Below are 17255 nucleotides of genomic sequence, written 5' to 3' on the forward strand. Positions count from 1 at the left end.
ATGCAACACTAACAGAAACAAAGCTGTGTGGGTTTGTGTTGGTCTCAGTCTACGTTAAATGAATTGTCATTACCTAATGAATGTTAAAAACTGACAAAACAAGTGACTAATTTTTAGCACCCTTATCAGCTCCTCAGAAAGCATCTTTGGCTTGCAAAACACAGAGTAGTCTCTCTTTGATTGATTTTAATTCAGACATCGCTTTTGGTTAATGAACTTTAATAGCTTTTTCTTTTTGCTGCGTCATTTCAGAAATGTTCTTCATGAACTATCTTCTCAAGGTCATTTACACTGAGAAGTGGCTCACGAGTTACATAAATATGCCCAACACTTTTTCTCTCTTTTTGATGTGTTTTACAGGACAATCAAAATAGAGGTGTATGACTGGGACAGAGACGGGAGGTAATGGATACACACACACACACACACACACACAGACACACACACACACACACACACACACACACACACACACACACACACACACACACAGACAGCACTTAAACAACTAAATTCATTACATTTCTGAAATTCCCATGTCTTGCACTCTGTCTACATGTTTCCCCTAAACTCCTTCATAAATTACATCACATTAACAATCTTCACCTAATTGCCATTAATTTTTTTAACTATTGATTATTAGATTCCATCTGTGTGTCAGTGGCTGTTGTGTAATGCCTCCAGCTACTTTTATCTTCTACCTTTTAGGATTGTGCCTCATGTATTCTTTATCATGCAGTTTTTGTCTCTTTTTTCCAGCCACGATTTCATCGGTGAATTTACCACAAGCTACAAAGAGCTATGTCGAGGCCAGAGCCAGTTAAACGTCTACGAGGTGAGTGAAGATAAAGACAGTCTTATCACCCTCTTTGTTAGCCTCAGAGCAAAGTACCTTTTTTAAAACACTGATTGCACTTGACTAATAGTTGGCCTCTATTAAAAACATTTTTAAGGGCACAGCACTGTGTTTAGTTGTTCAAAATCTTGTTTATATGTTACTTTCTGCTGCAGTTCATCTTTGGTCTCGCTAAACTACTTGAAAGACGAATCAAGGTCACAATGTAAACCTCAAGGCCTTTTATCTGTTTCTGCATATAAGAGTTTTCTTTCATCCACAACTGTTACTTTAAGAAATACTTAAACTCCAAAAGTACCTTAATAACTCATCCTGTGTTACAAGGAATTCCTGAAGACTGCCTCCACAGTGAATGAAGAATCCAAAACAGAGAAAATTATTGATGAATTGAAGACAAATAAAGCAGAGCTATATTAAACATCTGTTAACAATGTGTAACATAACTTTTGCAGTATAATCCAAGTCCCAATTATCTAGTCGTATGCTTAACATTTACCAAATAGACCAGCAACTCTCATGTTTGTGAAGACTGGCTTTAAAGAGAGCATAGATGAGTTTCACTTTCAGTTTAGTTTTGAAAAGTACGTTTTTAGCAAAAATGCATCTTTCTGGGAAGTACTGAGCTGGATACGGCTGGATGAATAAGAATTAGATTATACTGCACTAGTTGTGTGAGAGTTTGTAAACAGATGTTTTAATGTAATTTTGCTGTTGTTACACACTAACACCTACGACTTCAATCAGTCATCAAGAATTTTCTTTGTTTTCGGATTCTTTGTTCACCCTGGAGGCATACGAGACAAGCAAGTTGACTTAAATGAATTCAGCTTAACACAGGATGAGTAATTAATATACAAGTGGTCATTTGGGGGTTCAAGCATTCCTTTAATGTGTTTCAAGTCAAGTGAAGCATGTGGAGCATTCTGCAGCTGGACAGAGCTGTAAGCAACCTGTTACTGAATGAAGTGTGGGATGCATCTTTGGCACAAAAACAAACCTCAGGTCCAGTTCTTGGAACAAGTGTGAGAAACCAACTTCGATTTGAGACCAAATCAGTGCACCCTCTGGCTCAGCAAGGTCTTGCTCTCCAAAGTTTAATGACTTTAGGAGGTTGTGGTTCTTTGAGCCAAAGCTGTGGCTATTTTATATTAACAGCTAGCCTCCGCTGTCTCCCCTCACCCTACAAGGCATTAAGCATCTGAGAGGGTAAATGGTGCAGCTGACCAGATGACGAAAGGTGTGTCTACGGGGAGAATACAAATGGGAACACAACAAAACTCTGCTGCTGATTAGAGTTTTATTGGACGGTCCTTAGAGGGTCAGATAGGGTATTACTGTAAGGCACTGAGAGGCTCCTCTTGGTCCCTGCTCATTAAAACACTTGCCATGTTACATTAGCCTCTGAATTAGTCATGGAGGTGGCTTAGGCGAGAACAGGGCCAATGAAGAGAGTGAGATGGTGGAGGGTAGATGAGGACAGGTAAGAAGACAGAGTGAGGAAGAGACAGAATTAGTGAGTGGCATGCAGAGTTGCCCTTTCACATGGCTGACATGGCAGAAGAAAGTGCATCCATTACCCTTCACCTTTCTGGATTTTAATTAGAAACTGAAACACAGCAGTTTCTTCATGCACTCTTAGAAATAAGGGTTCAAGATAGGTTCTTCCTGAAGGGCTGAGGTTCTGCCCCGAACCATTTACTTCTTAAGAATCCTTTTCCTCTTCAACAACCCAAGAAAGGGTTCTTTGTAAGACTATGGCTGGGTTACAAGAATTCATTTAATCTGAGATTAGTTGTAATCACAGTTTAGCAAAACTAGATTTAAAATGAGAAAATCCAGATTGAAAATTAGGCGGAACTCTGGTGCACCATTAAAAATGAATCTTGGTTTAGAAAAGCCAAGTTTATTTAAACAGAATTTAAATTCAGTTTACTCAATAGGGACAACAGGCATATCAAATTAAATAATAATTAAATAAGGAATACATATTTAATCGGCATGCTGTCTGCACCTAGTAAGGATAAAAGAGAGGTGGAGAGGGGGCATTAACAGTTTAAACGGCTGTTTTTTAAAAAAATATATATATATTAAAATGTTTGCCAGTGTAGATGTTTCTGTGACCTCCTTAATCAATTCATTTTACTTGTGTTTAGTCATAGTTGATATCTTTACCATCATTTCTTGCCATACAGGACCACATGGTCTGCCAAAGTACCCACTACTTGTCATTTTGTAATCTGTACTGCACCTTTGAAATAGTAAAGGATGCAAAAGTAGTGACTTTGGTTGGTTGTGCGGTACTACATCAGCCCTGGCTCTTTAGGTCCAGTTTAAACCAAGGATTTGCAATGAGAAAAAATTGCTTTCAAACTTTGAAGAGAAAAGGTGCAGTGGTGTGAACTGCAACATTTCAGCCAGATGTCTCACCAGTGCTATCCTTATTCATATTTTATGAAGCTGCAAATTATATTTAGCCACAAAATATGCCTGAAAAGCTGGAAATCAAAACAGAAGTATAGAGAGTTGTTGCTATGGAGAAGATACACCATCTCATCAAGTGGCATTGATGTAAATTGGCAGGTTTTCAGAACATCGCAGGCCAGTTCATTGCAAGAAATTGCAAGTTTAAACTTTTCTCATTGTGAATAGTTAGTTTAAAGTGGGATTTAGGAGCCTTGCGAACCCAATGCTGCTGGACATGATTCCCCTTGCCCCAGTCTAACCAGTTAAACTAAAACCATAATAAGTGTAAGGGAGATCTATGGGTGATGTAGACTATTGCTATTTTTAAAGCCCCCTTGGTGGGTTCCTAATGAAACCCTTTGAATATAAATGGTTCTCAGTGGAACCCCCTGGGTGGGTTTTTGTCAGCACTTTGAGAAGGGGGACAGGTTATGGATGGAACCATTACACCATAGAAGTGTTCTCTGTGGAACCTCTCATAGGGTTTGGGGTGTAGCCTTTAACAGATGGTTCTAGGTTTAACCATCAGTGTTGGATTTTAGGTGGAACCTTTTGACAGAGTTGCAAGTGGAACTTTTAGAAAAGCTTATAGCTCTATGTGGTTCTAGTTAGCACCTTTATTTCTAAAAGTATGAACTCTTTGCCAAGTCAGTGCCCTTGAATCAGCTTCAAGATTTGGTCAAACAGGGGGCACCCAGTAGCTCACCTGGTAGAGCTTGCGCCAGATGTGCACATTTTTGCTAGTTCATCCAACTCATCATAAAACATGTAGGTTACAGAACATTAGTGCACTGTCACCAAAACAACCACCACGTCTTGATAATGTAGTCCTTATTGGTGACACATGAGGTGTTTATACTACAACCACCACCAGCAAGTGGTTTGAGTCATCGAATAGGAAATGCATCCTGGTGGCCATTTATACCTGTATTTAGCACTACTCAGTTGTGATCAGATCACCCGAGGTGCATGTTGATGCCAGGTCTAAACAGGGTGAAAGAATATGAATAGTTCACAGGCCTCGGTGTTTGACTCTTTGCAGATTTGGCCTAAACCTGACATGCACAAGACCTGCAAACATTAGCTCTGTGAGTTTAGATGACAGCAGAGGATGGTGTAACTGAGGGTGATGTCTGTGTCACAGAATTTAACCCTGGCAGTGACTGAGTGATGGCTGCGGTGCTATGAGGCATCATCTGTGTTGGAGGAGCTGAGAAGTAGCATCAGAAACCACAGAGGCAGAACGGAGGAGAAATGGAGAGAGTGGGATACCTTTTACTTTTATTATACAGCACAGTTTGCTCCAGGCTTGTTCTTTATGTTGGTGTGCAGACCCATAGAATGAGCAGTAGAGATATTGGGCCATGATAGCTTACTGTTGCACTCATGTTTTTGCCTGCGAGCTCTAAATGTAGCATTAATTTTAAGGAAAGGAGTTCTGTAATCGCTCACAATCAGTTTGCCTTGCTTATCGCCCTGAGATTTGTGTACTTTTGCCCACATTACACATGATTCTGCACTGGTAAATTTGTGCACCATGTAATGCATTCTGTATGTTGTTATCATTCTGCTTATTACAAGTTAATGGATTGGGACAGAGATATGTGTTCAGCCATCCCCAAGCTTGGTCATGTGCATGTGAAATGTACAGCACAATGTAGGTGCTTATAAAAATCCCCCTGAATAATCTGTATCTTGCTGCGAGGCATGATCAATGCTATCTCATTCTCACCTACTGCAGTTATTGGATTCAGTCCCCATGCTCCATTACCCTTACAGACATGGAGTAGGAGGACAAAGATGTTTTTATTACTTGCCCATGGGTGGATAAAAAGAATTGTGCTTCAAGGTTACATTATCATCATCCCCTCTGTTCTATTCTGCCCTCATACCAGGTGGTGAATGCCAAGAAGAAAATAAAGAAAAAGAGATACATCAACTCTGGGACGGTGAGGCTTAGTTCTGAGATAAGAGAAAACCCCCTGCTGCACTCACACCCCTGCCCTCCTTTGCTTTTGTATTCATCAGGAAGTTTCCTCTAAGTAGATTGCATGAGGCTGTTCAGCTCTGTTAAATGTTTTTGTTCCATTCCCAGTCTCTGGCCTTATGATCCAGACAGTGAATTTAAGTAGATGGGAAAACATTCTCGTGATCTGAAACCGAGTGAATAACACAGTCCATAGTGATGCATAAAGGCACTCTTGTCTGTGTCGTATTAGTGAAGAGAAGTGATGGATGTTTATAAATGAGCCAGAGCTTTTGTCACTGCCTGAGCACTCTTGCTGCTCCTGCTGTATGCGGTGACTCTGTAATTAAAATCCGTGGCTAGTTATCCATCACACGAATCATCCGTCAGTGCACAGCCACACTGATGTTCTCTCAGTGATTGTAATACTAATATGCTGCCCAGGCGTCAAAATCACTTTGCGTGGATAAGTCATTTTGTGGGTGGTTAGCTCAGAGGTCAGTGTTAATGTGTAGATTGGTAGATTTGGCTTTCCTTAATTACCAAGCATGAGATAATCAATTTGGATTTTTTTTTTTTTTTTTTGCACAGGTGTCCTTGTTGTCATTCAATGTGGAGTCGGAGCACACCTTCCTGGATTACATCAAAGGAGGGTGAGTCTAATGTTTGTCTGGTAATGATGTTTATATGCATGCATAGTTTATTTATATATCACCTTTGTGCCAGGCTCCTTAGGGCAACAACAAAGAAAGTCTAACAACATATTATTAGTTTTCTTAAAGGTATACTATACAGGATGTTCCCAAAACAACAATGTATGGAGTCATACAAAAAGTCTTCAATCGCTCAGTCATCTTTTATGAGTCAAGAAGTGAGTGCGGTGTGTTTTTAAAATTTTCTTCTTATTTTGCCATAATTGGGATGTTTTGGGGCTACAACCTTTGGGCACTGGTGTGTAGCCCCGAACCAATAACCAGGGTTCCTGCAGATCCTTAAAAAGGTTGTATTTCTTTGACGTTGCATTGTAAAATCTCAAAATAATTGGCAACATCTATGTTTACAAATAATTTACCGAATGCCTCTAGCAGTAGCATTATGCAGAGCGGGATAGTGGAACCAACAAAACTGACTGCTAGCGAGTTGTCACTGTACCCTGGAGGATATGGGGAATTGCAAGTTCAAGAAAAAATAGCTAATAAACCAAGCAGCATGGCTGACACCAATACAAGGCAATGCATATGAGGCTTGGTTTATTTTATGGAAAAAGTTTTTCAAACTCAGCACGTTGGGAATTGAGGCTCTGGAATCCCAAATGCAGAGTGAAAGACACAGAATCGCCTAGAAAACCCACCAGTGAATGCCAGGTATTTTCCCAGTGTTGTTCTACATTCGTCACTGCCAAAAGTCATGCTTTATGTTACAGTTAACATTTGGGCAAAATTGGCCCTAACTCGTAGTAGTTGTTGTGGGTTAATGTTTTTTTCTTCCATTTTGGTTATACTTAAGTCTTTATTTCATTTAATACCTGAGCAAATTGATTTTTTTTTCCTAAACATGACGACATGACCCAACTATTTGCAAGAAATTACTAAAAAGTAGTAGTGAAAATTTTCTGAAAAATTATTAAAACAATATGAAATGGAGCAAAACAAAAAGACAAAGAAAAAAATAATACATTTGTAACAGAATTTGAAATATAAAATTATGATGATTATAAATATAGTTTTTCCCTAGATTTTTTCCCCTTCTTTTCCCAAGACATTTTTCCCTAGTTTTTTAAAAAAAATAATTTTCTAGATTTACAAATTTCTTGCAATTTGTGGAACATTTCTTGTAAGTTTTTTATCCTTTTTTCCCCCATATCTTTGAATAAAAACACACCAATTTGCTAAGGGTTCAACGGTTCAAATACCTGTGGTAGGCGTTTGAAAGGAGCACTCGAAAAGTAATGTTGCACTAGGTTTCAGAGGGTTAAGATCTTTTCAGTAGCGGCATAATTGTAATTCTAACAATGTAATTCTTTATTTTTTGTCTATATTCTGAGCGATGGCCATGTGGATGCCTCAGTGAAACAAATCAGTCATCTCCATATTTTATGATGCGCCAGCTATTGAGCATTTCAGCAAATGCAGAACAGATTTTACTGTGTACATGTTGTGCACAAACAATATAAACAATATGACACAGTCTTTTCATTGATTGCCTGGGGAAATCATTGTGGTTGACAAAAAACGCCACTAGCAGCTGAAATAGTGCAACACTGGAAAAAAACTGTATACCTGGGGGCAATAAGAGGAAAAAAACACACTTAAATGAACTCTGTAGTAGTTTCACCTTACATAGATGCATTATTAACTTATCAGTCAAAAGTGGGAGTTAACTAGATTGCTAAAACCTATAACACCTATACAGACTGTTATGGGCATTGTAAACATGTCATCGCTGTGACTAATGCATGGAAATAAGGTGGAGAATCAGTGCTGTGAGATTTAATACAGTAGATTTAAATGCATTACTTTGGCTCCCCTGACTCATCCTGTTTCCCATCTCCCCTGCTGCCCACTGCAGCAGTAGCACCCATCCACATTTTCTTCAGTATTATTATTGACTGCAGTTACTCAGTGGCCTGGAAGTTTCCACATGTGAGTAAAGAGTGGGCCCCCAAGGAGACGATGTTGCCCATATCCACAACTATAGTGTAAATGAATATGAATGACTATGATAAAATATGGAGAAGATCTGAGAGCTTAATTAAAGGCGTACAACCTGTCACATATGGAAATGTTTCTCAGTGGATCAGTGGCTGCCCTGGTTTTAGTTTTCTGCTGCTTTGCTACTGATGGCTGAGTGTCCCAGATCTGTCCTGTTGGTCTCCCTCCAGCTCACACAAATGGACGCACACACAGGCACTCAAAGTAACAGTGTTTTTGTCCTTAGCTTTACTACCTGTTCGCATTTGATTTAGTCGGTCCTTGAGACACTTTATGAAAACGGAGGGAGAAGTAAAACTGAAAAAAAAAGTACTTAAACACTGTAGCTCAAAATCAAAATGTGCTGCATTTAGATTCGTATTTCAATTAATGGGCTTTCTCTTCATTATGTTGGTGCATCTTGACATAATTTCATATTCTCAAGACCCCAGTAAACACTTATCCAAGTACTGTATAACCTAAATTTGAGCACTGGGATTTGTTGATACTGGGGCACGAACACATGGTATTCCCATCGTTGTACTTGCTTTAATTGGGGCTGGCATAATTCTGAATGACTTTGGCAGCCTGGTAGTCAGAATAAAATGTTGGCATTGTGTGTTTATGAAAACCACGGATAGGTTAGATTTCTATGTTTCACAAGTATATCAACATTTCCAAGGTAACGCACCTCTCTCTTTAAGCCCCTCACCCAAAAAAGCCCAGTCTGCTCTGATTGGTCAGCGTTTCCAGGTCTATAGTGGCATATAGTGGTCTATAGTGGCACTTTTATTGCAAAAAATCAACAATAAAGGCCTCTAAACACAACTCGACGTGTTCCAAGGAGAATATGATTAAAAATCAGGAGAATTTAACAACATCAGGAACAAAATTTACATTTCCCTAATGATAGCATGTAGTTTACATGTAGCAGTAGTGTGTCTGGAACAGATTTAAAACTTTGGCAACATTTAATATAAACATCCTTTATTGCAACACTATATATATATCACAAAATACTGATAAGCAGAATAGGTCCCCTTTAATATATCTGCTACATATGAAATGTAAAAAATGGAACAGAAATTTTCAACATTGGACAAATATGTAGAAAATAAGAAATTTAGTGGAGTCTGTCCCATATGTGATTTTAAAGTAAGATGAACATCAAATTGTCGATTAGTTGTTTAAAAATGTTTTAAGACCACATTGTGCCATTTTATCAGATTTTGCTTTGGTATATAAAATGATTTTTTAAGTGATTAATATCTACAGAAAGTCAAATTTAATCAAAAGAATCATCACGACATTAAGAGTATTGAATTCTTTTCCTCAGAAGGCAAAATCATGCTTCTCAAATATAGTGAGAAAAATACAACCACTAATGCGTACCACAGGTCAGAGAGCTTTGAAAAGACTTTTAAAGGACTGACTCTGTGATAGGGTGTCAGAGTTTAGTCTTTCAGAGACAGGGCTGCTGCAATTTCTGTCCACTTTTTTCTTTCTCCAGTCTATCATGGTACAAATAGGAGGACACGTTAAAAAGCCATGTTTGTTCACTCCACAACTCCACCAGTTTCTCTTCCTTTTCCACAGTCCAATATAACCGAGACTTGTTTATGTTCTTGCGCCCCGGAGTCCCCTCGATGTTTTAGCGCAGCCCTGGTTTGGTGCAGCCGTTGGTTGTTTACATTGGTCACATTATCGAACTTCACTATTCACATGAACCAAGACTAAAATATTGCAATAATATTTAACATGTTTGATTTTGTCAAAATGTCAAGACGGGAAAAAGTATGACATAAAACAGCTCGGACAGAGTCTTATGACCCTCTTCCACTAAATTAGAGATCACAGGAGCAGCAACACCAGAGCAACTGTAATGGTTTCATTCTGACACTGGAAATGTGTATTTCAACAGGGCTATCAAACGATATAAGAAGTTGTTTGGTGTGAGGCCAGCATAACCTGTTGATCAAAGATGTTACCAACAAAAGTCCTGCCCAAAATACCTGGCAGATGGCTTCATTTATATCAGACAAAAAATACTCTTAATATGCACAATGTATTCAGCACTCCACCAAAAGGAAACATAAAGATGTTCCTTTTTCAAAGGCTAATAACTCTTGTTGGCTTCATGTTTCCATTGAAATAAATGTTTTAAGATAAGATAATCCTTTATTGATCTCCAGGGGGGAAATTCAGGAAGGAGTCCTTATTAGAATATACTACTGCCGAGTTATTTAACAGATGGCTTGCCTTCTGTTCAATAGTAAACTATTTAACGTTGTGTAGTCAGAGATAATTCCCCGGAGAAAGGCTCTTCCCAGGAGAACAACTTGGACAAGTGCTTGAACATGAGTAGGAAGAGTGCAGGTTTCCCAAAATAGAGAGTAATCAAAAAAGTACTTATATAACAAATGTTTATCTTTTGAATGGTTCTGAAAGGTTCAGCCTACATCCTACTTAGAGCCACTTTATTCTGATGCTGTTGATGGGAATCTGATTCTGATTATTTTTAGACTAAATGTAACTGAAGCTACTGTCCAAGGCTGCATTCGCATTCACTCATATCTCTTGTTAAAGTGACAGTTCAGCCCTAAATCAAAAATAGATATTTCTTCTTACTTTTAGAGCTAAATATCAATCTGATGTGAGTTACAGAGTGTTGGAGATGTCGGTCGTAGAGATGTCTGCCCTCTCTTCAATATAGTGGAACTAGATGGCACTCTGTTTGTGGTGCTCAATGTGCCAAAAGAAAAAAAACTAAGCTGCAATGTCTCTTTCCAGATATCATGACCTGGTCACTACACAGACATTGTTGTGAGCAGTTTCATGTAGGAACTATTTTCTTTCTGCTGAACTCCACCAGCCATCTGTATCACTGCGCAGGAGATACAAATCTACTGCTAGCTCACCTAGCACCCCTGAGCCAGCTAATGTCACAGCTCAGCTGAGGAGGATGCCATTAATGTTTCAATCTTGTGTTGTCACAAGCATGAGGCTCTTACCCATATGAGCAGATGCACTCGTCCTTCTGCACAGTGATTGGCGGGTGTAGTTTGGTAGAAAGAAAATAGTTCCTACACAAAACTGCTCATAACAAGGTCTGCGGATTATCTTAAATAACTGATTTCTGGAAAGAGACATTCCTGTTGAATTTTTTAAATGTATGTATTTATTTATTTTTTCACATTTACAGAGAGATGAGGTGAGAGGAGAAGTAAAGATATGTATTTTTTATTTTGGGGTGAACTGTCCCTTTAAAGGACATTCATTTGATTCTTAATGTCAGTATTCAAAAATTAGCTTTAAATCAAACTCTTAATAAAGACATCAGTTTTAAGTTTGAAACAGCTTTTTATGGATCTTGTTAAGTGAAAAGTGGTAATCTTCACATGAAACCGTTTCAGTCGGAGATTACCCCCTTAATTAATGTTACCCGGCGTGCATTGCGTAGAGTGGTACTTCATCTCTTTGTTCAGACATTTACTGATGTTAAAAGCTCATCAGGTTCTTTTGTATGGTTTCGGTGTCGTGCTTCGAAGAGGGCTGATGACACCGATTATTACTTTAAAAACACTTTGGGAATTGCAAAAAAAAAGAAATCCCTGAAAGAAAATCGCTCCAGCATCTGTGTTCTGATATTCTCTCTTGAGGTCTTTTTAAATCATCATGAAAAACTCTCTGCAGCCTCTGTGCCTGATGTTGTCATTTTCTCCCTAATGTTTTCTTTGAGAAGTGCTCTCAATAATGGAAGTCCTTGTGAGATAAGAATTGCCTGGAAGATACCATCAGAAATGTGACAGTTATGGGGGATGCAGAAAGGGTCAATAATACTCAGTCCCATCTCCTGCTCTCTTTGTGCTGCAAGTCAAGAATATCTGTTTCTACCTTTTGTGTGTTTGTGTTTTGATTGATGCTCTGTCTTTTTTTCTTGTCAATCTGGTTTTTGTATCAACTTGTTACTGTGGGCAGCATGCAGTAGATATGCTTTTATTGTAGCCACCAGCTAGTGATGTCAAAATGAATTTCAGAATGATATATTGATGCAATATTCTACATGCGGAAGATTTAAGGCAACATTAACTTTTACTCATTATGTTAATTAATTGACCTACACCCACAGCACCCGTACTTGTTTTTTAAATTAAAAATTTACTCACACATTCATTTTGATAACAACATGACAACATGATGACATAATAGAATAATCCAACAAAGAAAAAGCAAGAAATAAAAAACAATCTATATACCCAATAATATATATATATATATATATATATATATATATATATATATATATATATATATATATGTATGAGTGAGTGAGTGAGTGAGTGAGTGCGTGGCTTTCTCTTCTTTTCTTTGATGTCTGTGTTAAGAGCTGTTATGTTCTTTCATCTTTGTGCCATTATATGGACATTTTTGATATACAAGCCAAAATATCTTAAGATATTACTTGTGTACTGCTTTTATCCAATAGATCATCATAGTCTCTATTGGTGAAATGATAAAAAGGTTTTTGACAGAACTGCAAAGATCTAACTTCCTCTAATCAAATCTCCACAATAAAAAATAACTGAATATGATGTAGGAAAAGCAAAATAAAACCATTAAACAGATTCTCTGCTTGTAGCAGATTGCATGACAGACTGATGAGGAAAATAAATAAGATTACCACTGCTGGCAGTGAAACAATGAGTGTGCTGCTTATCCATGATGGGATCCAGATTAACTGTATCCATGGAAAATGAAACACCAGACTTGCAGTGTTTAACTGAGGGGAGTTCAAAGTAAACGTCACTGTGGTTTTGATCAATTAAACTGGTAAACCTTAAGGCAACTTTGAAGTCTTATTAGTCTTTATATAGTTAGTGCCTTTTCTCCACTGAGCATTCATGAAGAGAGGTCAGATTATTTGCGTAACCCGTAATAACTGTTACTGTCTCAAAGGGTTTCGCAACACCCCTACCTTAACCCTTCGACTGAAGAGTAGAAAAACTAACAAAACCTCATTAGATTTGCCCCGCTGAGACGGTCAGACATGCAGTCGTGCTGAAAACAAGCTAATGAAGATTAAAAGTATGTCTCATCTCATCATGAAATGTATTCTGGTTTAATTGGCTAAATCGCATTCGAGGAAACAGCCCACATTGAAAAAGATAGAAAAATTATTGTTAGCTATCTGAGAAAACACTTATTCTAACAACTCACTGACACATAAACACATTTTCACTGTAATTAATCTTTAAAAAGGTTATCTAACCTAAAGGAGCAGCGTGTAAGATTCAGGGGTGTTTGGTGACATGATGTGGTGAGGACTGCAGATTGCAGCCAGCTGAAGCTTCTCCAACATGCCAAGCATAAACTTCTGGTTTGGATTCCTTCGGTTTTCATTGTTTAGGAGGTTTTTACCAGGAGCTGAATTATCTGCAGAGCTCTCCTCTACAAAACAAACGGACCAGGTGATTTAAACTGGTAGTTACAAGAAATAAAGCACTTTCTCGTTTCAATTCGGTGTTTCTTTGATGCTGGTCAGCATGTCAGAGAAGGGCCGTTCGCCTAGACCCTGATGTGTGCTCAGATTTTATCTCTAATAACTTATGATTTAGATGTTGATGAAATTTTTACCGAGAGTCAGATTATCTACCGAGGTATCTCCAAAACACACGTACCTGGTGATTTAAAGCAGTGAAACACTTAACAAAGCAGTTTCACGTGTAAAAAAAAAAAAAAATCAGTGTTTTCTAAAGACGCCTTGGTTGCGGAGGGGCTACTAACTTGCTACAATGTCTGACGCAAAAATGTGAATGGCCCTATCTAGAGGCAGTGTTGGGTTTGTGTGTTATGGGCCACTGTGGAAACATGGCACTGCAGCATGGCAGAATTCATAGAAATGGACCCGCTCCCCATGTAGAACACAGCTCATTCTAAGATAACAAAAGCACAATGATTGCTATTTTCAGGTGATTATACACTAATGAAAGCATACTTATTATTTCGCACAACATTTCCCCCTAAATTCTCACACACAGGACCTTGCAATTTGAAATGGATGTGCAATAGGAAAGTTCCTCCTGATTCACAGATGTTTTCAGACAATCAGAAGTTGCTAAATATTTTTGAATCAGACATTTGCAATCTACGGGCTCTGGCACAGTCAGTGTTTGTCCAATGGATCACTTGATTTGGATTTGGCATCTGCGCTGCTGTAGCTGGTTGACCGAGATGGCTTTTTTCAAAACATGTAAATGTATAAAAAAACTGGAAAAAAAGATGAAGCAGAATGTCTGCCAACCCTGCCTTTCAGAGAGATGATGAGAAATGTGAGCAGAAGCCTGCATCAGGCTGTATACATCTGCTCCAAAGACCCGAATTTGATCTCTTAAGAGTGCTGCTATTGATTTCTGTCCTTTCATAAATGTTTGCTTTACCGCTCCCTTTCTAACAGGTGATAACTAACATGGTGCATTTTAGATGATTTTCTGAAGCGGAGGGGGAAAAAAAGCAATTTCTTCTCCAGACGCACCATCACATCCTGACTGGTTTCACAGTGAATTGGTTTTTCATAAATTTTCATTAATGTTCAATGGGGACAGAGATATAGTCAAACAGAGGTAATTAAAGTCCAAAAGCCACACGCTGCTCTGATTCTGAGGGGCTAATGAAAGATTTATATTTTTTTTCATCGCATGTTGGAATGTTTCTTTTTAAATTAAATCTGCAGTGAGATCGGCCGTGTAATGACTCGTGTGGAGTCTCTGTTGTGTGGAGATCTTATTAAGGTTTAATAGTTTCATCCCAAAATATCTTGTTGTCCTGAAATGGGAGAAAGTAATGCGTTTTTCTTTCATTTCATTTAGGTTTGCTTTGTGGTCAGAGTGCAGTGTGCTGTTTTTATAGGTTTTCATCTTTGCTTTTTTCTTTTACTGCTCTTTTACGTTCTTGAAAATAGGGATCTTTTCAGCTGTCATTCTCTTGCCACTTTATATTTTACTGCATGCATAGTGGTTTGTTATCTATTCACTTTGCAAAAATACAGGAAAGGTGTGTATGGTTGTATTGATGTTAAAGATTCTGTTTTGTGCTGCGTTGGTGTTTCATTCTGACATCTGGCCACTGCTGATCGTGTTCATGTTTGAGTTTACAGGAAAGCGGAGGCAGTACACTTCACTTAAAATTTATGTATGGCACCGTTGTGTTCAGTTTTGTCTGGGGACCCCCGCAACAGAAATTGTCATGACAGTTTTCTGCTGTTTGAGTCTTGCCGCTGTAGACCTCTTTGACCTTTCTTTTACTTCATTTTACAGCCACTTTAACTGCCTCACACTTAATATCCATGGGCATAATTTCCACTGGGGATGGGTTGAAACATCCCCCTCACTTTTCAAAATCCCACTTTAATCCCCACTTTTATAGTTTCAGGTTGATTTTCTTCCTAAAATCTCTCTGAGCATTGTTGCCTTACTGTCCACCCACCTTAGTCTAGACGAGAGAGGATCTAAGCCACTAAAAACACTCACACAGGATGCTCTACCTTATTGTTGTTGGTTGTTTGGGCTGTATGCAGCCTTGAAAGGAATACCTGCAGAGTTTGCTCAGGCCTGGAACAACTTTGTTACACACTGTTTTAGTTTTGTGGATTTGCAAGTTTTAGCTTTAACTTATCATTATGATGATGTTACCACCTGCAAATGCTGTTTCCATTTTATGTTGAATAATTTAACCTGTATTTTTATATCAGATAAGACAGTAAAGTGCAGTGTTTTGGTAATAAAAATGTCTATCAGGACTTATCAGGTCTCCAATGAAACTGAAAATGACTTTGAGTAAGGTTATAGCATAAATGCTGGTTTACACAGCTCTGCTGCCTTCTATACTATATATAGTAAAAGCATATATGTCTTATTACAAAAGGAGAAAAAAAACAACCAAACCTGTTCCCTTGTGTATATCTGGCTGCATTTCATACAAGAGCACAGCACTGTGCCAGTCTGCAAATGATGTAGTTTGAGTTGGCCAATTTACAGCACATACTGATGAGATTGTCAGTGTACTGTAGCAGCTTTCTTTGTCGCACTGTTTTACATTACATACAATATCCCAGCCATCCCAGAGTGCCAAGACTTCAGGGATTTCACATTACGAACACTCCTGCCATATGGTGTTTGTCTAACTGGAAGGAGAAAGTCAATATGACACAGATACGTTTGTACCTATTTTAAACTATTGCAGTAATTCAAGGTGAAGCGCACACTGGCTGAGGAGCTGTCATTTTAGCTGAGAACAAAACAGAGAGAAGATGAGAAGCTGAGCGAGTTAATGACAACGTGAAAGGACAGAGTGAAGCCCAAAGGGAATTATTGGACTATCTGTTCTGAAGGATTTGTCCTGAATCAGGTCGTGAGAGGCCATTTAAAATGCTGGAGTCAGATGTATGAACTCTTGATCAAATGTAGGAACAGATGATCGGACATTAATTTGTCCACGGAGCAATTTGTCACTCAAAGAAGAGACTGAAAGTTGAGAGATCACTGAAAAATTGCCCGTTCTCAAGGACTATAGATTTGAGGATTGCAAAGGATAAAAATAGTAACCGCAGACCAGCCACTGGTTCTAGACAGAGCAAACAGGCAATACAGCAGCATCAGTCAACCTCAATCCTTATCGATCTTTTAGTCTCAAAATAATTTGTGAGCTCAGTTCTTAAACAAGTCCCCCCAGTGTGTCGCATGTAAAATAAAAAACAAGTAGTGAAAGCCAAACCAGTCAACTGAACACAGATGTATGTGTGATGGGAGATGTAACTCTTCCTGCAGACAGACAGCAGAAAATATTGATCCCCAGAGGACCATGTGTCCATGGTCTGCTGGCCTGTTTGTTTCACTGTATTTTTCTCTCATAGAAAAGGGCACTACTGAGGATGCCCTGATTTCCCATGATGTTCAGCCAATAAATCTTTATGGAAAATTGCAGTACGGAGAGAGATAGATGGATAGTAATGTGGAGATGACCCTGTAACCCCGGTCCGAACCCTAGAGTCTTAAAAGGGAAACAAGGGATATGCGCCCTGTGTGAAGACAATGCAGCTATTAAACTAAAGGTCTGAGAGGTTTAACTTTTTTTTCCCACAAGACTCTGGGCATAATGTAGATGCCTAAAAAGATATAGATATAGTACTGTGCAAAAGTCCTAGGCCACCACACACACACACACACACACACACACACACACACACACACACACACACACACACACACACACATATCGGCCTGTC

The 17255-nt window shown here is 38.6% G+C and overlaps 1 protein-coding gene across 2 annotated transcripts in view; it reads left to right on the forward strand.

Moving 5' to 3' along the window:
• cpne5a (copine Va) overlaps positions 1-17255 on the forward strand; it is a 96097-nt gene that overhangs the window by 57619 nt on the left and 21223 nt on the right. For both annotated transcript variants that reach the window (XM_042491462.2, XM_042491461.2), the window contains 4 exons: positions 361-402; positions 760-835; positions 5215-5268; positions 5877-5938. In XM_042491462.2, coding sequence (XP_042347396.1) covers positions 361-402; positions 760-835; positions 5215-5268; positions 5877-5938 — 234 coding nt within the window. The remainder of the gene's footprint in view (positions 1-360; positions 403-759; positions 836-5214; positions 5269-5876; positions 5939-17255) is intronic.

The sequence above is a fragment of the Plectropomus leopardus genome, chromosome 9 (genome assembly GCF_026936395.1).
Source record: "Plectropomus leopardus strain MGB_pleo_1.0 chromosome 9, ASM2693639v1, whole genome shotgun sequence".
Taxonomy (NCBI): domain Eukaryota; kingdom Metazoa; phylum Chordata; class Actinopteri; order Perciformes; family Serranidae; genus Plectropomus; species Plectropomus leopardus.